At 44.9% G+C, this 27456-nt stretch overlaps 1 protein-coding gene across 1 annotated transcript in view; it reads left to right on the top strand.

Annotated features, from left to right (window-relative positions):
- Positions 1 to 27456, top strand: part of RAB2A (RAB2A, member RAS oncogene family) — a 331511-nt gene that overhangs the window by 88163 nt on the left and 215892 nt on the right. The window contains exon 3 of the mRNA XM_078687265.1: positions 24401 to 24468. Coding sequence (XP_078543391.1) covers positions 24401 to 24468 — 68 coding nt within the window. The remainder of the gene's footprint in view (positions 1 to 24400; positions 24469 to 27456) is intronic.

Raw genomic sequence — 27456 nt, 5'->3', positions numbered from 1 at the left:
AGCTCATCTGCTTAGATCAGGGGTTCCAGTCTTCCCCCTATCTTGACGATTGGCTGTTGACGACAAGCTCGCCCCGGGCTGTTGTCTCCTGCCTCCAGACTACATCAAACCTCCCGCTTTCATTGGGGTTCACTGTCAGCGTGTCGAAGTCAGCGCTGACTCTCTCAGACACTCTTTCATCGGAGCTGTTCTGGACACAGTGCAGTTTCGGGCCTATCCTTCCGAGCGGCGTGTCCAGTATATTCAGGCTATGATACCGAAATTCAAGCCTCTGTCCTGGATTTCAGTGAGACTGACTCTGAGGCTGCTGGGCCTCATGGCCTCCCGCATCCTGCTAGTGACACATGCCAGATGGCATTTGCAGGCACTGCAGTGAGGCCTGAAATTCCAGTGAGAGCAGCATCAGTGGAATCTCTCTGACAAAATCCAGATTTCCGAGAGTAGTGCAGTGGTGGCTGACCAAACACGATTAGGTCCGAGGCAGGCCCCTATCCCTTACCAAACCAGATCACACAGTATTTATTGATGAATCTGGGAGAGGTGAAGATTTGAAAGCTGTTCTTCCTTCCATCAAGGGAAAGCTGGTTCAGGTTTTAACTGACAACACCACTGCCATGATGGACTGCAACAAACAGGGCGGGTTCGTGGACTCTTTGTCAAGAGGCCCTGCATCTCTGGACTTAGCTTGAACAGCAGGTTATATTTCCAGTGGTTCAACACCTGGAAGGTTTCCTGAATGCCAGTGGGGATGAACTCAGCGGCCAGTGCCTGGTGGATCAAGAGTGGCATCTCCATCCAGAGGTGGCGCAAGGTCTGGTTCTGTTGTGGCAAGAGCCTTGGTTAGATCTGTTCGCCTCCGCCAAGAACGCACAATGTCGGCAGTTTTGTGTGTTTGAGTTTCCAAGGTTGTTGTTGCTTGGAGGCACGTTTTGTCTAGAGTGGAGCTCAGACCTTTCTGCCCAGAGTGCTCAAGCAGATCCGGAGCAAAGGGCGCAAGTCATTCTTGTCGCTTCGGACTGGGCACGGACAGTCTAGTATCCCAAGCTTCTCCAATTAAGCATTGATCCTCCGATGAGACTGCCCTTTCGGGAGGGTATTCTGTTGCAGCAGCAGTGGAGGGTCCTCCACCCGAACCGGTCAACTGTATGCCTTTTTGCGTGGAGATTGTTCAGCGGCAGTTGATAGCATGTTACCTTTTCCCTGGAGTCTTTAATGTTATTTTGGCAGCTAGGCGCTTCTCTACAAAGACTGTATACGCCTGCTGGTAGAATACATTTGTAAAACATTATACTGAGAGATGTAGTGATCCTCTTTCAGCTCCCCTCTCTAAAGTCTTGTTGTTTCTTTTGACCTTTGACCTGCAGGGTTCTGCTCTGGGAACTCTTAAAGGATACCTTTTTGCCTGGTCTACCTTCTTGAGGCTGCTAGACCAACCCTCTTTATTTAAATCCACTATTGTAAATAGATTTCTTGCGGGGCTTGTACATATGTTCCCACCTGCCCCATTCATCATGCCTCAGTGGGACCTTAATTTGGTTCTCACCTTCCTAATGTGTGCTCCGTTCCAAACCCTGCACATCTGCCCCCTCCGGCTCCTTACCATCAAAACAGCCTTTTTAGTGGCAATAACTTCTGCCCGAGGGTGAGCAAATTTCAGGCTCTGTTATCAAAGCCTCCTCACCTGACCATCTTCCCTGATAAGTTTGTGCTTCGCACTAGGGCCTCTTTCTTACCGAAAGTAGTAACAGTATTCCATGTTGGGCAATCGGTCACCTCGCCCACTTTCTGTGCTCCTCCGCACCTCTTTAAACAGGAGGAGCAACTCCACTATCTGAACCCAAAAAGAGTGGCGTTGTTCTACCTTGACCGCACTAAAGAGTTATGGGTAGACAACCAACTCTTCGTGGGGTTATGTTGGACCAAATAAAGGTTTTGCGGTGCAGAAGAGGACTGTCTGTTGATGGGTCATCCTCTGCATCAAAATTTGCTATGCTTTGGCCTAAAATCAGCTACCTGAAGGCTAAAGGGCTAATTCCACCAGAGCTAATAATGCTACCACGGCATTGCAGCATCGAGTTCTAGACATCTACATTTTCCAGGCAGCAACGTGGGCATCCGTGCACACATTTAACAAACACTATTGCCTCAACAGTCAAATCCAAAGGGATGGCCTTTTTGGCTGCTCCATCCTGCAGGCCTTCCTGGATAACCTAGTCTGCAGTCCCTCCTCCTCCAGGGATGGTATTCCTTGGGTATCTATTTAAAGGTAAGGAATTTGTGGCTAGATGTCTCTATCCGATGGACAAATGAATTACCTTCAGTAACGCCTTACCTGCTAGAGCCATGACCTAGCTGCTGATTACTTACCGATATTCCCCCCCCCCCCCCCCATCCTCCCCGCAGAGTAGACTGGTTTTCAAGGTCCGAGCTGATCCCTTTCAGGCCCCTAGTTGTTCTAAATACACCACTGTCAGTTCACTTCATTGCTCGGTTCTGCTGGCGTAGAAACTCTTGAAAAGTAACTGATGTCAGTGCACCAATGTGATAAGGCATTAACAAAGGTAAGTAACTTGTCCATATATACACACACACACCACATTCATACAAATAAAGGTGAGTCTGAAGGATTTAACAAGCAAATTGGCTCATCTGTATTTAACTTATCTCTCTCCTAGAACAGTTGTTACTGGAAGAAATTTGCATTTTTATTGCAATGTGATTGCCTTAGTTTGGCACCTTCGAACTTTGTCGTGACTACCATTTACTCTGGAGCCATAATGTCCTCCTCTTTAGAGTGATGAACGTAGGTTAATATGTCAGGTGGGACTTCTAACATGTTTGATGCCTTTCTGACTGTCTGTTCTGTAGAGCCGAATCTCTGTCTTCTATAGTTCTGGGCAAATTGCCCAGGACTTATCCTTTAGTACCTCAGTTTTCTGCTTCTCCTGGGATTCACCGGATTCTGAAATTTAACCTCCCAGATCTATTTTTTCGAGGTCCTCTAGGCGGCCTCGTAGGCCCACATTTTGCTCATTTAGCACACGTAATTCTTTTTGGAGGGCTTCTAATTCTTCTTCTGTGGCATTGTCTGCATCCTCTACTGTGGACACACTTTGACCTAGATTGGCAGCATCTTGCTTCATCTCTTTGACTTCTATTCCAACTTCTTCTCACAACACGAAGAAGACATCTCTTTACTTAAGGAATAGACCTACATAAAGAAGCGCATGATTGGGGCCTCAGAATCTCGCAATGTCAGGTAAAGATCACGGTCTCCCCTGTTCTAGCTTGGGGTGTTAGGAGTATCATACTTCTTTAATTATGTCCATGCCAACATTTCTTTTCTTTTATCCCTCTAATACTTGCTTGTGGTCAGTGCTGCGGGGGGCATCCTTGCTTACGCGGTGTTGTAGTCCTTCCTTGTCTTTTAGACCAGGGCTGCCTTTTATCTTTTCTGTACTTCTGTTATCAAGGCTTTTACTCTAATTTAGGCTGGAGAGTCCACATAGCTGTCTGCTAAGCACCCAGTGTCTCATTTCTGAGCCATCAGTGTGTTTATGGGTCACTCTTCAAGACTTATCTGCAATCAGGGGTGCAGAGTATGATCTAATAGCCCAGGCCACTTGTAGCAAATGTCTTGGTGCCAGGCTTGCCTCAGTTACTCACTCTGAAAGGCATCTTAGACAGTAGTTCCACCCCCTGATTGTCTTTACAGGGATCTTGCCACCACAGCCCTATCCTGCTGGCAGGTGTAGGGCACCGGCTGCCCAATTTCTCTACTGATGGGGTGTGATCTGGGTTAGTGTTAACCAGCCCCCCTCCCACCCTCTCCCCCAATACCCTTCATTCCATTTTGGCGTCAATGGAAGGGTCTGAGACACATTTTGTTGGCAATGGTACAAGGTTTGCTTCCTATGCCGCAGCCATCTTGTCCCTGCCCACCTTAAAATATCTTTAAACAAAACATTTTAATTATCCGACTGTTTTAAAAATATTTTCTAGTCCGAAGCCGGTCTTATTTAGCCCTCCCAAAATGGGATACTCAATGGCAATATACCCTAATGTTTTGTCAAAGCGCTGCTGTGCAGTGAGAGTTTGATAACAAATGTACTTTATAAGAACACTATTAGTGGGCCTGTCTTTCCACAAGATAAGTGTCCTACAAAAATGACACTCCCTTTTATACCGTGTGTCGAGCGTAACATTGACTACATAGTGTAAAGGATGCTTTGCATTAATTAGTTTTTAGGACTGTTCGAGACCTGTTAACTATGACTGAGCTAGAGTCTGCCTATAGCCTTAGCATTTGTTTGCATCCGCATCGTTCTCGGATCATTCATTCCAGTTTGTCCACTGCAAGCATGCGTCATGCCTCTTCTTGTGTTTGGTCCTCCCATAGAGCATGAACAAAGTACTTGTGTCCATCCATTGCTCCCTTACTTTTTTATTTGTGTTTAAGCACTCCATATGAGGGCTTATGTTTTCACTCTCTTCATCCCCTCCCACCCTCCCCCATCCCTTTTTGCTATTTTCCCCCTCCCCATCCCTTTTGCTATTTTCCCCCTCCCACCGGCCCCATCCCTTTTGCTTCTTTCCCCCTCCCACCAGCCCCATCCCTTTTGCTTCTTGCCCCCTCCTCTCCCACTTGCCCCATCCCTTTTGCTTTTTCCCCTCCCACCCGCCCCATCCCTTTTGCTTCTTTCCCTCCCACCCGCCCCATCCCTTTTGCTTCTTTCCCCCTCACTCCCACCCGCCCCATCCCTTTTGCTTCTTTCCCCCTCCCACCAGCCCCATCCCTTTTGCTTCTTGCCCCCTCCTCTCCCACTTGCCCCATCATTTTTGCTTTTTCCCCTCCCACCCGCCCCATCCCTTTTGCTTCTTCCCCTCCCACCCGCCCCATCCCTTTTGCTTCTTCCCCTCCCACCTGCCCCATCCCTTTTGCTTCTTTCCCCCTCACTCCCACCCGCCCCATCACTTCTGCTTCCTTCCCCCTCCCACCCGCCCCTTCACTTCTGCTTCCTTCTCACTCCCACCCGCCCCATCCCTTTTGCTTCTTTCCCCATCCCTTTTGCTTCTTTCCCCATCCCTTTTGCTTCTTTCCCCATCCCTTTTGCTTCTTTCCCCATCCCTTTTGCTTCTTTCCCCATCCCTTTTGCTTCTTTCCCCATCCCTTTTGCTTCTTTCCCCATCCCTTTTGCTTCTTTCCCCATCCCTTTTTGCTTCTTTCCCCATCCCTTTTTGCTTCTTTCCCCCTCCCACCGCCCCATCCCTTTTTGCTTCTTTCTCCCTCCCACCCGCCCTATCCCATTTGCTTCTTTCCCCCTCCCACCCGCCCCATCACTTTTGCTTCTTTCCCCTCCCACCCGCCCCATCACTTTTGCTTCTTTCCCCTCCCACCCGCCCCATCACTTTTGCTTCTTTCCCCTCCCACCCGCCCCATCACTTTTGCTTCTTTCCCCTCCCACCCTCCCCATCACTTTTGCTTCTTTCCCCTTCCACCCGCCCCATCACTTTTGCTTCTTCCCCTCCCACCCGCTCCATCACTTTTACTTCTTTCCACCTCCCACCCGCCCCATCACTTTTGTTTGCTTCTTTCCCCCTCCTACCTGCCCCATCCCTTTTGCTTCTTTCCACCTCCCACCCGCCCCATCACTTTCGCTTCCTTCCACCATCCCTCATCCCGGTCGCTTCTTTCCATCCTCCTCGTTGCTTCTTTCCATCCTCCTCGTTGCTTCTTTCCATCCTCCTCGTTGCTTCTTTCCATGCTCCCCCGTTGCTTCTTTCCATCGTCCCCGTTGCTTCTTTCCATCGTCCCCGTTGCTTCTTTCCATCGTCCCCGTTGCTTCTTTCCATCGTCCCCGTTGCTTCTTTCCATCGTCCCCGTTGCTTCTTTCCATCGTCCCCGTTGCTTCTTTCCATCGTCCCCGTTGCTTCTTTCCATCGTCACGGTTGCTTCTTTCCATCGTCCCCGTTGCTTCTTTCCATCGTCCCCGTTGCTTCTTTCCATCGTCCCCGTTGCTTCTTTCCATCGTCCCCGTTGCTTCTTTCCATCGTCCCCGTTGCTTCTTTCCATCGTCCCCGTTGCTTCTTTCCATCGCCCCCGTTGCTTCTTTCCATCGTCCCTCTCGCTTCTTTCCATCGTCCCTGTCGCTTCTTTCCCCTCTCATCCGCCCTGTCCCTTTCGCTTCTTCCCCCCCCATCCGCCCCGTACCTGTCGCTTCTTTCAGTCCTCCCACCCGCCCAGTCCCTGTCGGTGCTTTGTCCCCGACCCTCCCACCCGCCCCCTCCCTTTCGCTTCTTTGTCCTCTTCCACCCGCCCCGTCCCTGTCACTTCTTTCCGCTCCAGAGCCCGAGTGGAGAAGTGTGGCTCAATGGTTAGAGCGGCAGACCCTGATGCAGAGGTCTGGCCCGGGACCAGGGTTCAATTCCCGCCTCGGCGGGTCTTGGGCTCAATTTCCTCGGACCTGATAATTCTCGCCTCGGTGCCCATTCTAATCATGGGTCCCACTCTGCAACTCTGGCCAATAGCTTGCCTAATCTCCACAACGGCCCCAACAGCGCTGGGATGCCTGGCTTCACCTTAGGGGTGCCCAGGAGTGGGCATTTCACAGGGAAAAGCCAGGAAGGTTTCCACAGCGATATGCGTACAGCTGAGGAAAATTGAATTTTGCCTTGTCATGTGTGCCTACGTGTCCCCCATCCTATGTAATATGTGCATGATCGATATGCATTTATCCCCCTATGATCGATTAAAGACGCAATTCTAGTTGTGTCCAACTTTAGTATGCCAGTTTCCAGTTCTCGTGAAAGCAACGAGTATTAGGCCTATGTTGCCCACGTTTTACATTATGCACGTTAATTTATCGAATTGTCCCTGTTTCTAGGCCTCAAAGGGCCTGAGCACCAGATTCAAGCTCCAGTCTCCTGAACCCACTCCGAGGAGCGATGCAGCCCCCACCTGCATCCCTGACCCTTCGCTTACTTTCTGCCAAGCAGCGCGGTGCCCGGCCTGGCTCTGCCTGCCTGTCTGCCAAGAATATGTTATGCCTCTAGTTATCAGTTCAGCTCTCCGTCTTCACATTCCTAAGCTAACGAACCGCATAAACATCTCCAGCTATAGTCTAGTCTTTCTGTCTCCATGCAAGAGAATTACTGTATTAATATCCGTAGAGGATTCATAGCACACGCAATACACGAAGAATATATGCATGCACCAGTCTTAGTGTCCAGTAGCCTTTGCTCTGATAACTTTTAGATTCTATCAACATGTACTCCAAACACAAGATACCAGATATGCTATAGGTACATGTCGTCCTGACATCGCAGACTTTAGTCTCCTCTTCTAGTACAGAAGTCAGAGCCCCCAGTTCTCCCAGTCACACGTCATGGTCCGTTTGCGCGCACCACTAGGTTAAAGGTTCCAGCTGCCCAGGTAGCCCCCTCCATGTATCCACCCATTTATGACACTTCTGTGACGTTCTCATCACATGTCTTCGTGCACGCCCTGTGCACGCCTTCTTTTCACGCCCATGTGTTCTTATCTTACGTTTGTCACTTGTTACGCCTACTGTATGTAATGAAATTGTAATGTTTTACTATATATACCTTGTACTGTCAATGAGACGTTGCAGCTGCCAGTCCATGCCATTCTATTTCAGGCTGTTCCGATCCTGTCCCTTCCCTTGTGCCTGATTAAAGCCTGTTAGACTCAGATTCCACGGATCCTGCCTCTTATTTATTGAGCTATCTGTTTTCATTAAAGTATTCAAAAATAGTACCGGTAATTAATTATTTATTTACCACATAATGGCGCCCGAATAGGGACGAGCCCCTTCCCCACGCGCCGGCGATGTAACGCAGGCCCCCTGACCCTTCTACAGCCGTGACGGAACTCTACCGTGCACGTGCAGATATTTCTGCTTCATCAAGTCTCCCTCAGGCCCACGGAGGAGACGGAGACTGCGGTCCGGCATCCAGACGAGGCGGTGAGGAATGCGGTTCGTCCCGACCAGAGCCCAAGCCGAGAGAGCAAGGTCCGAGGTATCCGGAGGCCCACCTGTTTCTGAAGTCCGAAGTTCGTAGTCCGACGTCGTAGCAGTCCAGTAGCAGTCCAGTCCAGTCCGAGGCCTTCAAGTTCTGCTTCCCGGTGAGTACCGTTGCGGGGGAAGTATCTAGACAGGTTCATTAGTTTGTCCCTGGTCAGATGGGTTTGGGTACACAGATCCAGTCCGAAGTATTCACCTAGGTGGATACGGTATGACGTGTCTCTTTATGAGACCAGTATGTTCTGTACTGTTTTAGCAGTGCATCCAGTAATTCTAGTAAGTCCGTTCTCGAGAAATTCAAGTGTTATGTTTTCAGTGTATCAGGTAGTATTCTGTTCGAACTGTTATTAATGTACTTCTATGTCGTGGTATGAGTGATTTGTTTGCCATTTCTTTACTGTGATTATTGTGTATTGTGTTTAGTTCAAGTACGATTCAGACATGCCTCTGTTTTCAAAATTACGTCAGATAAAAACCAGAAAAGGGTTACTCGAAGAATCAGTTCCTGTCCCTCCTAGGGACAGTCCTGGACATTTTATGTATCACAAGCAAGGCTTAGATGCCATATTATATCTAGACTTCTGGGTGGATTATACAAAGGATCTTGAAGAGAAATATAGATGGCCTGTATCAGGTACATGGGATGCCGAGTGCATCATGCGAGTAGAAGAAGCATTATGGAAAAATAAAGCTAGACAGTCTCAGAAAGATGCCATCGAGTTATGGCGCAAAGAATCTCATAAAAGAACCGAAAAAGAATTCAGAAAAGCAGAGTTAAGTAGGGAATCCTCAGAAAAAGCCCAAGAAAGGGAATTAATCGAAGAAGGTGAACGAGTTAGAGCAGAACAGTTAGACAGACAGAGAAATGCCCTTATTAAAGGTATGTATCCTCTTCTTGCCGAGGGCTTGCCGAAGGCAACCCCGGAAGCACCCTGTAATTTACCGCCACCATTGGTCCCGATTAAGCTACGTCATAAACCGACTGCAGCTGAAATTTTTCTTTCGTCCTACTTGGACGATACAGTCCCAGCATATGCAAATCCTATTCCGCCTGCTCACCCGCAGCACCCTGTTAATAATGTAATTCCTGTTCCTCCAGTCACTGGTCCCGGGGACCACGTTAATGTGCCAGTACCCCCGGACCAGCCCACATCAGGTGTGCCCGTTTTGCCAGTCACTCTACCAGCACGTACAGTATTAACAGACAATTCTAGTTCAGGAGGAGCAGGGGGAGGTGCTCCTATCACCCCGCCTCAAGTAAGACGACTGACGCCGAGAGAAGCAGCGTTACAGCGTACGCCAAAAGTGGCTACATACGCAGACCTCAAGCGACTTCTTACTGACTGCATATATGATCCAGTTCCAGGCGAAGATCACATGATATTATATTCAGTACGTTTAAGACTGGTTGCCAACTTTTTGGCCACCCTGCCTGACATGAAAGAACATCTAGACAGAATATATCATTTTGTCCGTACAGGAGAGAATCCAGGAAGTATTCATGAAGCTATGGCACACAGGAAAGCCGAGATTCAAAATATGATTTTACAGTTCTTGATTAACTGTTTAATAAGAGAGCAAGATTATCCAGATAAAGACCAAGACGAGATGAAAGGCCTGACAAGGTGGAGTGACAATATAGCCGAGGGAAAACACAAGACACAGAATAGTGTAGAAAGTATGTACAGGAAAATTCGTAAGGAAATTATAAGTATACACCAGAAGGCGGAAGCAAAAAGATCAACCGAGAAAGAAAATAACTCTTCAAGTGAAGAGGTAGACAGCGAGAATCCTACCAGAATAGCGTATGTAGGTAGAACTAGATTTTCCGATAGACATTCACGCCTAGATTACAAGGAAGTTTTTTCTCCTCCCGTACCAGAACAGTGTTCTCTTGAACAAGTATTCCAGGCCACCGATAAAATTCTGAAACTACGAATAGGTTATAGTGAGCTTAGTACCATGCATGAACAAGAACTAGCCCGATCAGCAGTTCGATGGACTAGTGATTCTACCACATTTCCAGACGAAATAGTGGCCCAAACGTTTCTGAAACTGCCCCCAGCCGAGCAGCGTCTGGTGGGTATGTATATGATCCAGCACCTCATTACCCTGTATGAGGATCAGCATTCTGATCCAGGTCCTTTACATGATGTACTAAACGAGTTACTCCTATACAGATGGAAAGGTCTAGGTACCGATTTAATTAGCGTCATATTAGAACAGCGCCACAAATACAGAACGTTCCTGAATCCACATTTTGTTCCTGTTCCACCCCCAGAAAGAAAATCATTCTACATAGACAGACAGAATCCGTTACGAGAAGTACATCCAGTTAAGGGAGAGGGGGGTGCGCTCGAACGAGTATTTGTTTACACCCCTATCACGAAAATAGAACTTCTAGAAATGAAAAAGTTAATACCCTGTCACGATAAAGATCCAGCAGGGTTCCACCGTGAATTAAAGGACATGCTCCGTATGGGAGAATACACGTATCCTAATATCATTAAAATGTTAAAGGTCCTGTTGCCTGCGGGCATATATGAAAAACTCAAAGAAAAAGAATGGGAGGTGGGAGAGAAAAAGATAGATTGGACCGCATTAGAGACTGAAGATAATACACGAGTTCCAGGTACCGGTCTTGGGGATAAAGCTAAAGCATTGCCCGAGTTATTGATACAAGTCTTGCCAAGATTACTAACCACGAAAAAGGAAGACTGGGATGCCATCTCAGCCTGCAAACAGAAACAAGACGAAGACACTAGTGATTTTTATTCTAGATTTGAGAAATGTTTCATTATTAATAGTGGTCTGAAAACAAGTAGTGAATCGTATCCACATCTTTTTGTTACCAAACTAGTTGAGAATTCTTTACCACAAGTTAAAAATCGAGTACTGAAAGTCGAGAGTACCTGGCAAGCTAATACTCCGTCACAAATGCTCCAGATGCTACAATATCACCAGAACAGAATCAGGGAGGAGCAGGAACATGAAAGGAGACGTATGAAAGACACGAAAATGAAAGTATTAGTTGCACAGTCTGTTCCACAATACAGTCAGAAGAGGGGTACGAATCAAGCTAGTCATCCTGCAGCTCCCGTTAAAGGGACATGCAATTATTGTAAACAGCCAGGTCATTATATAAACGAATGTGCAGTTCTGAAACACAACATTGCTACTGGTAAAACGAAAGAGAGACCACGTCCTCCTAGACAAGAACAAGTTCCGCAGAATTCTCAACCCCCGCAGAACGCACAACAGACAGTTACAGTACCGCAGCCTATACCTGCCACACAACACGTTACACAGCAGATGTACCAGTATGCACAGTCAGAATATCCAGATTATCAGCAGTATTCATGAAACAGCCTAGAGAGGGAGGTTGGCTTGCCTCTCATCGAGATTCCTGTAGATCAAGAGGGTCCCTATGTACACAGTCAAGTATTAGGGAAAGACAGAAAGTTTCTGATTGATACAGGGGCAAGTAGGACTACCATCAGTCATGACGAGGTTCCAGGGGCTCCACTCTCAGGCTCTAGAAATGTTTCCCTTGGATTTTCAGGAAAGCCTATTGTTAATGAAATATCGAAACCAGTTACCCTAGAAGTTGGTCCATTGTCCCGAACTACAGACTTGTTACTTACGAAATCATGTCCAGAAAATTTACTAGGCATTAAGACCCTGAAAGAATTAGGAGCAGTTATATGCTGTTCCCCTGAAGGAGTACGATTGTTTTTGCGCGATTTTAAAGGTCATTATGTATTACGTGATTTTGATCCGAGGTTATTGAATGTACCACAGCATTTATGGGCGCAAGGTCCAACTGATGTAGGTTGTATGCACATTACACCCCATCGTGTCACTCTGAAGAAAGGTGTTGTATTACCACGAATCCGACAGTACAAATTGCCACCTGAGGCTGTAGCAGCCTTATCAAAAATTATTGACGAGCTCATTGCTCAAGGAGTGGTTGTAGAAACTGACTCCAATGTATGTAATTCTCCTATCATTCCGATTCTAAAGCGTACAGATCCCAATGCACCTCCAGTTTATCGATTAGTGATTGACCTTCGAGAACTCAATAAATGTATCATACCCCAGTACCCTGTGGTTCTAGATATCTCTTCCCTATTGACAGCTATTGATTCCGAAGCTACGTTCTTCACTGTTATTGATCTCAAGAACGCATTCTTTAGTGTCCCCATTCATCCAGACAGCCAATTCCTTTTCGGATTCTGTTTAAATGGAAGGAGCTATAAGTTTACACGAGCTCCTCAAGGTTTCACAGAAAGCCCTAGTATTTACAGTCAAGCACTTAAAAGACAACTAGACAATATCTACATGCCAACTGACACTGCCCTGCTCCAGTATGTCGATGATCTATTGATCACAGCCCGTTCTGAACGTGACTGCGAACGTGCGTCACTTACAGTCTTGTATTTCCTGGCCGAGATGGGGCACAAGGTGTCCCCTTCGAAACTGCAATTCTGTGTCCAGCAAGTGGTCTACCTTGGACACTTACTGTCCAAGAGGGGTAGGCAGTTGACACCTGACCGTATCCGGTTAATAGCACATCTCCCACAGCCCAAGACACAAAAGGAGGTGCGAGCTTTTATCGGCCTCACTTCTTACTGCAGACAATGGATTCCTCAGTACGCATATCTAGCTAAACCACTGATACAGATAACGACGCAGGAGGCAGCCACATCGACTGTCCTCCCTTGGACCCAAGAACATACACTTGTTTTCAATGAGTTAAAGAAAGCTTTATGCCACGCACCTGTTCTAGCAACACCGAACTACAGTAAGCCTTTTACACTTTTTGTCACTGAACGTGATGGTACAGCATTATCTGTTCTCACACAAGATCAAGCAGGACAATACAAACCCTGTGCTTATTTCTCTAGCACATTAGATCCGGTGGCCCAGGCTCTGCCTGCGTGCCTCAAGTCAGTTGCAGCCACAGCTCTAGCTATCAGACAGAGTGATTCCATAGTGTTAGGACACTCCCTGACAGTACAAGTTCCACACTCCGTGGAAGTTCTTTTAAACCGAACACAGACTCAGCACTTGACAATTGCACGTTTAACAGGATATGAACTGACATTGTTTCAGCCACACATAGAAATCAGACGCTGCAACATTCTAAATCCCGCTACACTGTTACCCTCAGTTACTTCAAATCCTGCCACACATGACTGTGTGGAAGTTGTTAACACTATGACAATGCCAAGACAAGACTTGACAGATATTGCATTACCTGATCCAGACCTGACACTTTATGTGGATGGTTCATGTATGAGAACAAGTACAGGAGAACTAGTAGCCGCGTATGCAGTGACTACTGAAACTGAAGTTATAGAAACACATCGTATTGACACCCTGTCTGCTCAAGCAGCAGAGCTCGTCGCTCTGACCCAAGCCTGCATACGAGCCAAGAACCTGAAAGTAAACATATACACAGATTCACGTTATGCATTCGGAGTCGTACACGACTTTGGAGTGCTCTGGCAAGAGAGAGGTTTTATGACTTCTCATGGAACCAAGATTCAGCATGGCCCCCTCATTCAAGCTCTGTTAGATGCAATACATTTACCGACGGCTATCGCTATCATGAAGTGCAAGGCACATACGAAAGTTACTGACATCATTTCCCAGGGTAACGATCTAGCAGATCGAACAGCCAAGCTTACAGCTCAGACTCCAGACATTCCAGTTTACACGACACAGACAGACATTCCCGTTCAGACGACTTGTATGACAGTTAAGGACCCTACGCAAGACGTACTAGATATACAGACACATGCTACTCCCGATGAAATCAAGAAATGGTCCGAACAAGGAGGGGTCCAGACAGATCAGGGATGGTTGACGAAGGGAAAAGCCACGTGGTTTCTCCCCGACTCTATGGTTCAAGTCATTATTAACACCGCACATAGTCCAGCACACTTAGGAGAAAAAGCCATGTTAGACAGTATTCAGAACCTCTGGTTTAACAAGCATTTACGAGCAGCAGCCAAACAGAAAGTGCGTACCTGCATGATATGTTGTCAGTTCAATCCAGGTAAAGGTGTCCCGGTGGAACAAGGTGGATTCCATCCTCCTGACCACCCTTTTGAAGTCCTCCAGATGGATTATATTCAGATGGATCGATGTCAAGGTTTCAAGTATGTTCTCGTAGTTGTATGCGCTTTGTCCAGATGGACGGAAGCATATCCAGTCCCAGATTACACTGCCGCGACCACTGCCAGGCAGTTGGTTCGTGAGTATTTCCCCCGCTATGGATTACCTAGGGTCGTGTATTCAGATAACGGCCAGCCATTCTCATCTGAACTTATGAAACAAGTATCCCTTCTGTTAGGGTACCAGTGGAAGTTCCACTGTGTACGACATCCCGAAGCAGCTGGTCTCGTAGAGAGACATAACCAGACTCTGAAAATCCGCATTGCCAAAGTATGCGCAGAGAAAGGCGTAGATTGGATGGTAGCACTGCCAGTCGCCCTTTTTTACATGAGAATGGTCGCTCACTCCCGTTCAGGTCTCTCACCTTTCGAGGTAGTTTTCGGTCGTCCCCCAAACATGTGGGGTACACCTAGACCACGTAAAATAACTGATGTTGACAGTAATATGCTGACAGATTACCTGGCTTCCTTGATGTCTGCACTACTCTCTTGTCGTTCACAGGTTGCCGCTGCTTTTCCAGACAACACTCAAGTGAAACCGCACGAGGTCATACCAGGCGACCTCGTTCTGATTCGTAATTTTGATCGTTCAAGTCCGCTGGAAAGAACCAAAACTCGTTCTGCTAACAACAAGGACGGCAATCAAGGTCGAAGGTCGCAAGGGGTGGTTGCACTCCAGTCATGTGAAGCGATTTCATGGACTCCGTACAAAAACTTTTTTCAAGGACTGCCCCGTTCTCAAGGACTGCCCAGATACTGACTCTAAACTTCCCCTGTTAGAGAAAACTCCGCAGCAGGAGTATAAAGAAAAGTTAAGGTCTAGTAAGTCAGCCAGTTTAATTGTCTAAGTCCCTCTCGGGTGAAACGGTTAGACAGGTTCCTGACATGTATAAGATAGACCCACATAGTGAGAGAGTTAGTCAAAACTCTAAGAGAATACGTTATTGTAAGAATCTTCGAAGTCGATGCATTGTTACTCTATTATTCATGTTATTTCTGAGTCTTATGGTTACCTGCATAAGTTATGCCTTACATTTATGTTTTCCTATTAATTCACATGTACATTTGTCCTCTAATGATACAGTAGAGCACACCTTTAGTGAACTGCCTCCTCACGAGTTATCCTATCGTCTTGCCATGCGCAACAATACTTTTATCCGAATGTTACACTATTCACACCAGACCAGTAATGCCACTAATTGTTGGGTGTGTGGTCGACTCCCCCCTTTCCAGACACCGAAGGGAGTTCTGCCACTCTTTCCCTATCCGTTTTCACACAATGGTTCGTGTGGAGCATGGTCCACGTTAACGTCCTCCTCAAATGATATGTCCCTTCTGAATAAAACATGTTTCCCAGACAAGGAAGGTCTTACCCATAGAATAGGGTTAGATCTAGAAAATGAAGTATATGATCTAGGAAATTATTCCTCGAATTTCATGGTTTTGAATGTTCAGTCCGAGACTACTCCAGATTTGCCTGCTATTACAGTTCTACCAGTGAAAGGCGAATTATGTGTCAGAAAGAATGGTTCAGTACATCTAGGACACAGTGATTGTACTACGGTGGTCGAGTATAGTGACAGTGGGAAATCTACTTTCAAAGCCTCACGTCATTCGTATTTTGTATGTGGTCAGACCGCATATGTACGTCTGCCCCTAGATTGGGATGGAACATGTTACATTGCCTTCCTACTGCCACCAGTTTTTCTAGCCCCATCCGATTATCACAGAAATACACATCTAGTACACAGTAGACATAGAAGGGAGGTCGAGTCCCCAATTGTCGATCAGACTGAAACTGCCTTAGAACAGTATCAAGACTTCAATAAACGTTTCTTTTTCTTCATAGGTCCTGTCCAGAATAGTAAGCTAATACGTAGGCTAACCAGAACCCTTGAAGCAGTAGTGAATGAGACTACTTCCGCTCTAGGTAACTTAACTGAAGAACAATCTGCTATGAGATTTGTTGTGCTCCAAAATCGTCTCGTCCTTGACGTCATACTGGCCGATAGGGGCGGAGCTTGTAGAGTCATCGGATCTAGTTGCTGCATTTTCATTCCTAATAACGCACCGTCTGTTTATTCAGCTATAACCAGACTTCATAAAATTGCCCATCAGTTGCACCAGAATCCAGGCACCTGGACATGGTCCGGTTGGCTCTGGAGTATAATATCTGCCTGGGGATGGAAAGTATTGTCATTCCTGGGTATAGCAGTAATGATAATATTCAGTTGCTGTCTCTGTTTACAATGTGGCCCTGCGATTTGCGGCTTGTGTGCTACATCTTGTATTCCTAGTCCAAAGTCCCGTTCCAAGAAAATTCGAGACGAGCAAATGATGCTATATGAAATGATAAATGGTATCATGAATATTGATGTTTCCTGATGGAAACGTAGGGCACAAGGAGGGAATGAGGAAAATTGAATTTTGCCTTGTCATGTGTGCCTACGTGTCCCCCATCCTATGTAATATGTGCATGATCGATATGCATATATCCCCCTATGATCGATTAAAGACGCAATTCTAGTTGTGTCCAACTTTAGTATGCCAGTTTCCAGTTCTCGTGAAAGCAACGAGTATTAGGCCTATGTTGCCCATGTTTTACATTATGCACGTTAATTTATCGAATTGTCCCTGTTTCTAGGCCTCAAAGGGCCTGAGCACCAGATTCAAGCTCCAGTCTCCTGAACCCACTCCGAGGAGCGATGCAGCCCCCACCTGCATCCCTGACCCTTCGCTTACTTTCTGCCAAGCAGCGCGGTGCCCGGCCTGGCTCTGCCTGCCTGTCTGCCAAGAATATGTTATGCCTCTAGTTATCAGTTCAGCTCTCCGTCTTCACATTCCTAAGCTAACGAACCGCATAAACATCTCCAGCTATAGTCTAGTCTTTCTGTCTCCATGCAAGAGAATTACTGTATTAATATCCGTAGAGGATTCATAGCACACGCAATACACGAAGAATATATGCATGCACCAGTCTTAGTGTCCAGTAGCCTTTGCTCTGATAACTTTTAGATTCTATCAACATGTACTCCAAACACAAGATACCAGATATGCTATAGGTACATGTCGTCCTGACATCGCAGACTTTAGTCTCCTCTTCTAGTACAGAAGTCAGAGCTCCCAGTCACACGTCATGGTCCGTTTGCGCGCACCACTAGGTTAAAGGTTCCAGCTGCCCAGGTAGCCCCCTCCATGTATCCACCCATTTATGACACTTCTGTGACGTTCTCATCACATGTCTTCGTGCACGCCCTGTGCACGCCTTCTTTTCACGCCCATGTGTTCTTATCTTACGTTTGTCACTTGTTACGCCTACTGTATGTAATGAATTTGTAATGTTTTACTATATATACCTTGTACTGTCAATGAGACGTTGCAGCTGCCAGTCCATGCCATTCTATTTCAGGCTGTTCCGATCCTGTCCCTTCCCTTGTGCCTGATTAAAGCCTGTTAGACTCAGATTCCACGGATCCTGCCTCTTATTTATTGAGCTATCTGTTTTCATTAAAGTATTCAAAAATAGTACCGGTAATTAATTATTTATTTACCACACAGCGCCAAGACACCTCAGGGTATAAGTGCGCTATACAAGTAAATTACACTACTACACGTTCCGTTTTAGGGCTCTGCTAAACAGCGCATGTGATGTCCCTTTGTACCTCCCCCTCCACACACTCCCTTGTTGAGTTTGTTTTGCCCCTCCTGACACACAAAAGAGCACCGCGCCATAGCGCTTTTTTCTGTGACACTTATCAATGCTGAGCAGTAGATGTGCTGCTATGCAACATAGCTAAAAGAGTCATATTGACAACACCGATAGCTTTGATATTAGCGAGACCTATTGGCTTTGCTAATGGTAGTTTCTTTTGTTTCTAGCTGTAAGCGTTCAGTCTTTCTTTCCTTTTAAAATTCTCACTCATTCTGTTTTTTCCCATTGACATTACCATCTGCCTTAAGGCCTTGTGCCTGTGGCTGGCGTTCTTGGCACAGATCCTATTTTTGTCATTCTTAATCCACACGGTTTATAACCCGGACAGAGTGTGACTGTGTATTTCAAGCTTCATTTCCACAGTGTATGCTATGTCCTTCTTTCTGTCTACGTATAGTTACACACTTTAGTCATCTAACATTGTGCTGACGCTGTGGTTTATTTTGTAATGTGTCTTCTTTCCTGAAAAACTCATCTGCCTGGCCTTTCAAAAATGTATCAATGTCTCCCATAGTAGTATCTGAACAGAACTCTCTACTGTTAAATCTAATTAAGGCAAACAATGTGCCCGATTTAAAATTGTGTAGTACACATTTTTTACAGTTTCATGGTTGGTGAGCGATATTACTACATTTGTTTGCCAGATGGAATTTACTCATCCAAATGTGTGCAAAGTGCAGCTCCATGCAGTTTTACTCATCAGAAATAACAGGACTTTTTTTCCCCTTTTTTTTTATTCAGGCACTCCAAATCGGTAATAGCCTCTCAAATACCGTTACTGTGTGGTACTGCTATTACCTTCTGCCTGTTTTTGCCCTGATCATGTTACTTACTACCTCAAAATGACTATTGTGTTTGTTCCTATTAAGAATCTATGGTGGTCACAACACAATGGGCCGTGTTATGTGAAATATACGCAGTGTGATCAAAGACACATCTGGGATGTAAGGGCTAAGTGCCCTTTGAATTCATTTTTTAAACCTGCTAGTATTATTTATATGCGTAGTGCTGCCTAAGGGCATCAAAACCATAATCTTTTCTTGCTGCCTAGCCTAAATTTCCTAACCCTTTATACTCAACTGTCATCCGTTATTACAAGAGACGTTCTGATAGTAAGTAGCATTATTGTTGCGGTCAATTTACAATCTGGTTTTGTTACCTCAGCCTTTTTCACTGTTGCGCTTCCTTCATTTTTTGCCCTCGCACCAATGTAGCGCCTATTAAGGAGTACGGCCTGTTACAAAACTCTCAAATTTGGGAAAACACAACACTAGATATGTTGTTTTGGTAAGGGTGAGGCCTCATAGCACGATACTGGAATGGTAAAGCGAGAATTGAATTAATAAAGATTGCCGGTAAGTAATCCAGCAATTGTACTTGCTGGCCATTCTGCAGCTGCCTTCTGTTTAATCCTCCAACAACTTCAAAATATAGGTTGTCTGAATATGAAGTAACTGATAGCGCTATTTGTGTATAACTTTTGTTCGCTTAGTTCTATGCCCACTGCTTTTCCTCCACTCTTGAGGACCCACTTTACTATCTTCACGACCGTGGTACAACTGAGAGCCCATCTTGCTTAATGGGGATTGTTCTGGAAGTTACGGATGAGGCATGCAAGGGAAAAATGAGAGTGCCTATTCCGCCCGGGAGAATTGCACACGTATTGTTTCAGTATGTTTGAACTTGCAAGCTACGACTTAAGATGAGCAGCCCATGTTTAATTCAGTAAGTAATAAAAGCGTGTAGAAGGTAGATATAGTTGGGACCTAGTTTCCATAGGCAGTGTTTTTTGTTTTGCTAATAACTGTGGCGCCATTTGATAAATCTTCACGTCATAAAGAAAACTAGTGTACAACTCATTTCAGCTGCTGCCTAGAAAGTTTCGGGGGGATTTTTCAAGTGGGGGCGGAGCAGAAGGGAGTAAAGAAAATCGTATTTTCCCTGTGCAATTCCCTATGGGGATTTTTAACGTGACTAGAGCCCGAACCGCTTAATGAAGTTATACCAAATTTGGCAGAAAGTTAGATCTTGGTCCAGCAAGAGTGTGTTTTGTAATTTGGTGTAAATCCATTCAGTAGTTTTGGAGTTATAAAAAATGGGTCCAACAGATCTCATGGTGAGTTCTGATTGGCTGCAAACACTTCAACCAGGAAGTATTGGCAGCCATCTTGGGACTCGTCTGAGAAAAGCGGGGTGGGGTTGGAGTTGTGCAGGAATATGCTACCCCCGCCCTCGTGGTGGGGTCCCACTTTTTATTTGTTACTTCAATTTTGCAGCAAAGGTGATAAAACAAGCATTTGCAATGCAATAGGTCTCGCATTTATGCGAGTTTGAGCTATTGACATTGCAAATAACAATGCCTTTTGTTTTAAAACATAAATAAAAGCCATTGTCATTTACAATGCCAATAGCTTAAACTTGCGAAAATGCGAGACCTATTGCATTGCAAATGTGTGTCTCAACAGGTGAACTCATGCTAGCCGCACAGCAGAATAATGCCTCCTGGTTCAAGTTAATTTGTGGGGTACGAAAAGCAGAAGCTATTGTTACATACACTCAATATCTGTTATTTTAGGTTCATATCATTCAAGTTATCAACGGTACCTCTTGGTCTATGGTGACTCCAGAAAATAGTGGTTTATTCTAGGCTCTCTTTGTACAGGCCGAAATGGGTGGATATGATGTGCATCAGTGACAAACAATGCCAGAAGTTGTTGTGTATACACAGCGCTTAGCAGTTGGTAAACACAGCCGAGACTCCTTTACAGAAGGGACGGTACTTTTGAAAGTATTGAGGTCACCTAAAATATTGATAACAGTGGCACTTTTTGCCCATACATCCATGGCGTTTGTTGGTCACATAGTCACTAACTGGCAGGCAAGAATGCCAGTTTAATTAGAGGTAGACTGGGCAGCAAGAGCAAATGCTTACCCTTGCGACCATTGATATTTCCCTGGCTACCCATAGTTGATAGAGGTAAAAAATCGTCACCAAAAACAAATGGAGTGAAAGGACCCCGTTTACATTCTGTAGTTTCCACCAAGCGAATACAAACCTGTTAATGTTCGAGGGACGCAAAAGGTCAACCATTACCATTTGATGCAATCATGCAACCTGTGGGGACAAAGTGTGCATGATGTAACTTCGATTGCCCAGTACGCTTTGGTAACTCTGCTTTCAAGATGCGAATTTCCGGCACCGTGGGTCTGTGCAACGACAAAACCAAGGCAATTTGAGCCCTGCAGTTACAGGCTTGCGGCAAACCAAGGGAGCTCCACCCGTTGCCTGCTTGTGGCTGCCAGTGACAGGTGCCAGAGGACTTAAGCAGTTGAGTACGGACGAGCCAAGGACAACATTAAAATTGGAAAGCTTAGATTAGCCCGCTCACTGATGGGGACAGACTCTGGGCGGCATGGACTGTGATTAATGACAGGCAGCAGCACTTTTGGGCGCAGCGACCGTGAGGCTGAGAGCAACGTGGGGTCCGCCCCATCCGGAGCTAGAGTTCACCTGACTCAGAAGCGACTGCTGCAACACGCGTAGCAACCGAGCAGACCAACTCTCAACAGACGGGTGCGGCGCAAAGAAGCCAGGCCTGGAGACTAGTTTCATCCTGCAGCATTCAACAGACGGGGCTTTAGCTCTGAGTCAAACGTGGCCACTGTGTTTGTTTGGTTTTATAACGTCCGTTCTTCAAGTAGGGCTTGTCAGTCCTTTTGCAGTTGAGTGGCGTGTTGGGCGCCTCCCATTAGGATCGTTATTTCTCTGGGATGATAAAAGGCGACCGGATGCTTGGTATCCTGTTGCTTTGGTGGCATTAATGGAGGTGGGTGGTGAGGGTGGAGCGCGTTCAAAATGGCCAGATGACGAGACGCCGTGCACAACAGACGCTGTGCGCGTGCACATCATCGCGCGTGTCTGCCGCTTAAATAAACACGTGTGTCTGAAGAGACGCCGTGCGTGACCCAAATCTCCTGTCCAATTGGGCAGAGCCTAAGGGCGACAGGGCGGACACCAACCCCGCTTCCAGAAAAAGCCGGACAGAAAAGCAACAACTATAGATCTTGCCAAGGCGAAGCAGCTCATGTGCTGCTTCGCAGGCGAGACCTAAAAACGAGCATAGTCTCCCACGCTTTTTAAAAAATGTTTGCCCCATCCCTCTAGGGTGGGATATGTTATTTTATTTTGGGTGAAGGGGGCGCACATGGTCCCTCTCCCCAGGCCAAATTTGTCTCCAGCAACCACCACCTGCAGTGTCCCGCCAATATTTAGAAGGGGGGGCACGCAGCCCCCCTCACAGGGCGATTTAGGCCCCAGGTACCCGGCTGCGAAAAGTGGGAGGAGGAGGGCCGTGAGTGATGTAATATGTGAGGTCCTAAGCAATGCATTGCGGGGGCGTAAGTTATAGTTGGCTGCTGAATTTGACTGGTTTTGTACAAGTGAAATCTGAGCCTAACTATAACGTCCCTGTAACCTTTGTTTATTCCCAGTGCAAAAATAAACAATTTGTGTTTATTTTTACAATTATATATATTAATTAATTTTAATATACAGCACACTAGCTCAGTCCCTTCTCCTATTGAGCCTGCTGAGATTTTATTGCTCCCTGACGGAGCTTCCAATAGTTATATAATGTCATCGGAACACAGCATTCTCCCTGAAATTGCAGTTCTGAGCAGCGCGATTGCCAGACATTTTCAATCCATGTAACCAGCTCAAATGTTTTTAACATAATGACCTTTGATAATTATGGTTGATTACCAGGTTCATAACAACATGAAAGTCATTTACTGTTCAGTGTCTGCATTGATATATATAAATTATATATATTGGTTTGGTATTTGCACTATGCTTTTTATGTATTTTTTAAAAACATTTCTTAATGCACTACGCATTTTACAGTTACCGTCAGTTACAGCCATCTGGTACACAGTATCAATGTAATGCACAGTATCTATGCACTGGTTTTAAGATTACTTAATACGATCTATATAGTTTTGATTCCAAAATGACGCACACTAGACTGAGGAAGGCTGCTGTGTCTGCTGAACCGTGTCTCTTTTGCTGGGTCTGAGGAGGCTTATCTAATAAAAGGCCTTAACCTAAATAGCCCGTGTGTGCATGCTCTTTTGCAAAGTGGAGCAGAGGTTTCTTTTGATTGAGATATATATATATATATATATATATATATATATATATATATATATATATATATATATATATATATATATCTCAATCTATATCAATCACACTTCGTCTTACACCATCCATTTTTCAGGAAAAAAGACTAACACAGACCCAAAATCTTGAAGTACACAGGATTTATTAAATGCCCTGCACCGCCGCCATGACGCGTTTCAGCCTACTAGAGGCCTTGTTAACATAACGTGCATGCGGAGTAAAGTGCTAGTGCGATAACTCGTGACCAAACACATGGTATAATCAAAGACATAGAAGAGTTACATTTAAATAGTTCATTGTTTACGGATCACACTTCACAGTTTAAATACAGGTGAAAAGTACTTGCTTGTTGAATATAATTACCTTAAAAACACTTGTGTAAAAGGAAAGCCAACGCAATTGCTAATAAAAAAATGAAAAATTATATACATATAAATATGAAACCTTTTTCTACACCTGTTTTTGATAAAACACCGAAATTTAGAGGTACATGTTTCTACATTTAAGAGGCCGTTCATGACCTAGAGTTAATATCGTGCAAGTGCATATTATGAACTATGATCCTGACAGATCATAAGCATTTTGATCCTGATTTAGCAGTCTATAAACGTATTTGTACCTCTACTAGTCAGAAATTGCATTACTGTTATTGTAAAGTGCTTGTGCATAACAGATATATATATATATATATATATATATATATATATATATATATATATATATATACACATATACACACACACTGTGTGCATTCTTGAATTTGAATTTCTATGTTGTGTGCATAGGTGCCTGGATTTATCTAGATTTATTTCTAATAAACACCGCGTACCTTTACCCCACAATAAGTGCACATTTGAAATTTCCCTTTACTTTTTTCCTCATCCTTTCTCGTTTCTGTCATTCTCCTAACATTTATTTTTTTTCATCAGTCTTCCCTATCGCACTCACGTGCACAGTTCATTCACACATTTGTTGTTGGGTAGATTTAAGTCTTCCTTTTATCTACTGCAGTTTATTTCTCATTATTAGTAATGTCTGTTTTCTTTCAAGCTCTCTTTTATGACCTCCTTCAATATGTAAATGAAAAGGTTTTGATAACAGACTTCATAATGTTCTGTTTGAACCCTAGATCTCCATCCCTGGCTGAACATTTCGGGGTTGAAACTAAAATTGCTGCCTTAAGTTCCCTGTCATTTTTGTATAATTCCACTGTACAACTAACTGCAGCCACCTCACTTTCAATTGCGTACATGTAACCTCACAAATCACTTTTTTTCAGGTGTAGAATTTGGTGCTCGAATGATAACGATTGATTCAAAACAGATTAAACTTCAAATATGGGACACAGTGAGTACATAACTTGCAAATTACTTTGTAATGTAGTATTGACGATTACAAGTGGACGTTATTTCTGCAATTCTGATATGCAAGTGCTTTATTTCAGCATTGTGAATGTCATACTAAGAACTGACCAATTGAACTGATTTTGCTTCTGGTTTCTGTTCTTCTGTGTTCTTGATTAGTAAAATTAAATACACAGTTAATTTTGAAGTCAACGTGGCATTTTTCATTTGAGAAGGCACGCTCTCGTTTTCCATGTTTGTACTTTATGTTTAAAAGTAGTTAAAATCAACCAAAAAGGTAGTGTTGCCTCTCATATGTTTATCACAAACATTTGTTTTTGTAATTCATATGCAGTTATGCATCTCCATATTTTTTCTAACAGTGGTGTTAAAATGGCCACTTATAATAAAGATTTCCTTTGAATTACATTAGTATGGACTCGCAGCTATATTAGCCGTTTTTTTCCATAGGAAATGTTTGCGAATTAATAGAACCCTAGATCTGAGGCGACATACAACTTTTGGAGCAAACCTCTAGTGATCATGGTTCGAACATGACTGTGTCCTTAAAACAAGCTTTTGAGCAGCACTGTAGGAATGCCTGAAATTGGTCATCAAGCAGGTCACACATCATTCCTTTTGAATGCTCATGCTATGTGCATATACCTTAATTTAATGAAATTCCACTATAAAAATAAATGTTTGGATTGGTGGGGAGTCAGACAAATGCAAATTTCGTATTCAGACTTTTCAGACTCATTTTTACTTCTTTTATTAGCAATTGTGTTGATCAAAAGGGCAAGTCATTTACATATTGTCAAAAACGTATCCGCATTAGAGAAACTCTTGATTATACATAGCCCATCAAGTACTAAAATTACCGCACAACACCTAAATATGAGCTTGAATCAAAAGAACCCGGAAAATAATGAGTATTGCATTGATGACTAAAATACCTGATCCAATAATTAAAAAGTTGTATTGCATAGCCAGTTTCATTGATCTCTTATGGGCTGTTATTAGTCCATCTGTGATTCCGAAAGGATGTATCTGAGACCAGTGCAACCCGGCATTGATGGATTTCAAAGAGCATAGAACAGCCAACGCATGTTTCACTGCATCTTTTTGTCACCGCTTCCACAGTGCCTACAGTTTGAAACATGAAACTTGATACCACACTAGAGTTATCATTTCTTGATGCATGTTGTAATTCAGCAGGGAAATACCAAAGGAAGATAGATGACCTTTAATTTCATCCACACACGCAATACTCTTTAGCAGTCATACCTGGCTGATGAGCCCTAATAAGGGCTAAACAGTGTTGGGTTGCTTGTGTTCTGTTCAGAGAAGAAATGGGCTGTCAGTTCGGGCTGGACTGTTTCTTTTGGAGCGGGGTCATTACTGATTTGGCTATGGCTGGGTCCAAACTGTGGATCCTAGGTTTCCTGCGCTCCGGTTGTGGGATGGATTGGGAAGCGGCCCAAGTGATTGCCAGTAGCTAAGATTAATTCAAACATTCCATCAATCACTGTTTTCTATACTTACTGTAGCATTCCAGATGGCCTCTGTGTTGTTTAGCCAGGGCTTATATCCTGCTTGAATAAAGATGAAAAGGATTTAGAAATGCTTACGAAATTCCTAGTGATGTCTATGGAAGCCTTTACTTTTAGTTGACGTTGTGGGCTATAGGAATGTAGTCTATGGCTGGACTCGACATTTCTTTCTAAAAGTTGAGGTTAAGCAGACATGTATACTTCTAGCAGCCATGATAGAGACAGAGCCACAATGCACTGTCATCTGACTTTGTAGCTAAGTCTAGGTCGCTGCCAAAGATCTGTCCAGTGCAGGAGACGCCCATAAATTGATGAATGGCCACCCTAAGCAATCTCTTCCTCCAACACATTCTGGCCAAGAGGTACTGCTGTAGAGTTTTGAAGTTAGATTCAGCTATGGTTTCTTCACTTGGGCGGAGGAGTGTCAACCCCTGCCTGCTGCGAACCTCAAAGGAAAAATAAAATGGCAATGAAAAGATTTAATTGCCATTTTATTTTTCTGAAGTGCGCACTCACCGCACTGCGGCAGCCTGCCTGCCCCGAGCCATGCGGGGTGTATCCTTGGCAGCAGAGGACAGGAGCAGTGGCTGCATGCTCCAAAGTTCGCATGTCACTTTGGCCGGTTGTCTTGGGCCAGCTAAAGTGTCGTGCGAACTTTGAAGCTCTCCACCTAGCTGTCTTAGACAGCTGGGTGGAGACCAAGCACAGGCCCACAGGGCCTGAAGGAGCATCCAGCCAGCCCGCTCCATTCTATCCTGGCGCTGCTCTCACAGCATGAGAGTAGCGCCTTGGTTAAGGGCTGAGCCCATGCTGGAGTGGAGATCGGGAGGAGCTAGGACGTACAAGCCAGTTAAGCAATTTATGTTTATTTTTGCTTGTTCCATCCCTCCACCTTTTCAATCAAACACCATGACACTGGCAGTTTGCTGCCTCCCCAGTCCCGATCGCTGTCAAGCCGCATCTGGTTAGATTTTGTTTGTAAATGGCATCTCCCTGTAATAAGACATACAATTAACTGGAAGTATGGTGCAAATGCAAATTAGATGCTAGATGAGAATTTTATCTGGAAGCTACCGTTCAATCCGGTGATCAACCACTATTTTTAACTAACCACTTAACCGTGGCGGCAATTCCGCCGCGGTGGTTCAGCGCAGTGGGCGGGGCTGCGCCGGCCAACAGACGTGCGCAGCACTACGAAGGTAGTGCTTGCTACGACCGTTGGCGACGCCAGAAAGAAGGGGTTAAGATATTGTTATTATTAAGGAAGTAGTCCATGTTTTCGCATCATTTTTATAAATAAACTGAATCACAAACCTTTCGCTGTAAATTCACCATGATGCCATAGTTAGGGCTAGCTCAGCAGAAGCACAATTTGTCATACATTGGCGGTTAAAAACTGCTTTTTTGGTATTCTGGGGTTGTTACAGCACACATGATAA

Source organism: Lissotriton helveticus, chromosome 4_1 (assembly GCF_964261635.1).
Source record: "Lissotriton helveticus chromosome 4_1, aLisHel1.1, whole genome shotgun sequence".
In the NCBI taxonomy this organism is placed as follows: Eukaryota; Metazoa; Chordata; class Amphibia; order Caudata; family Salamandridae; genus Lissotriton; species Lissotriton helveticus.
The sequence above is the reverse complement of the archived record's forward strand: the minus strand, read 5'-3'. Positions and strand labels throughout refer to the sequence as shown.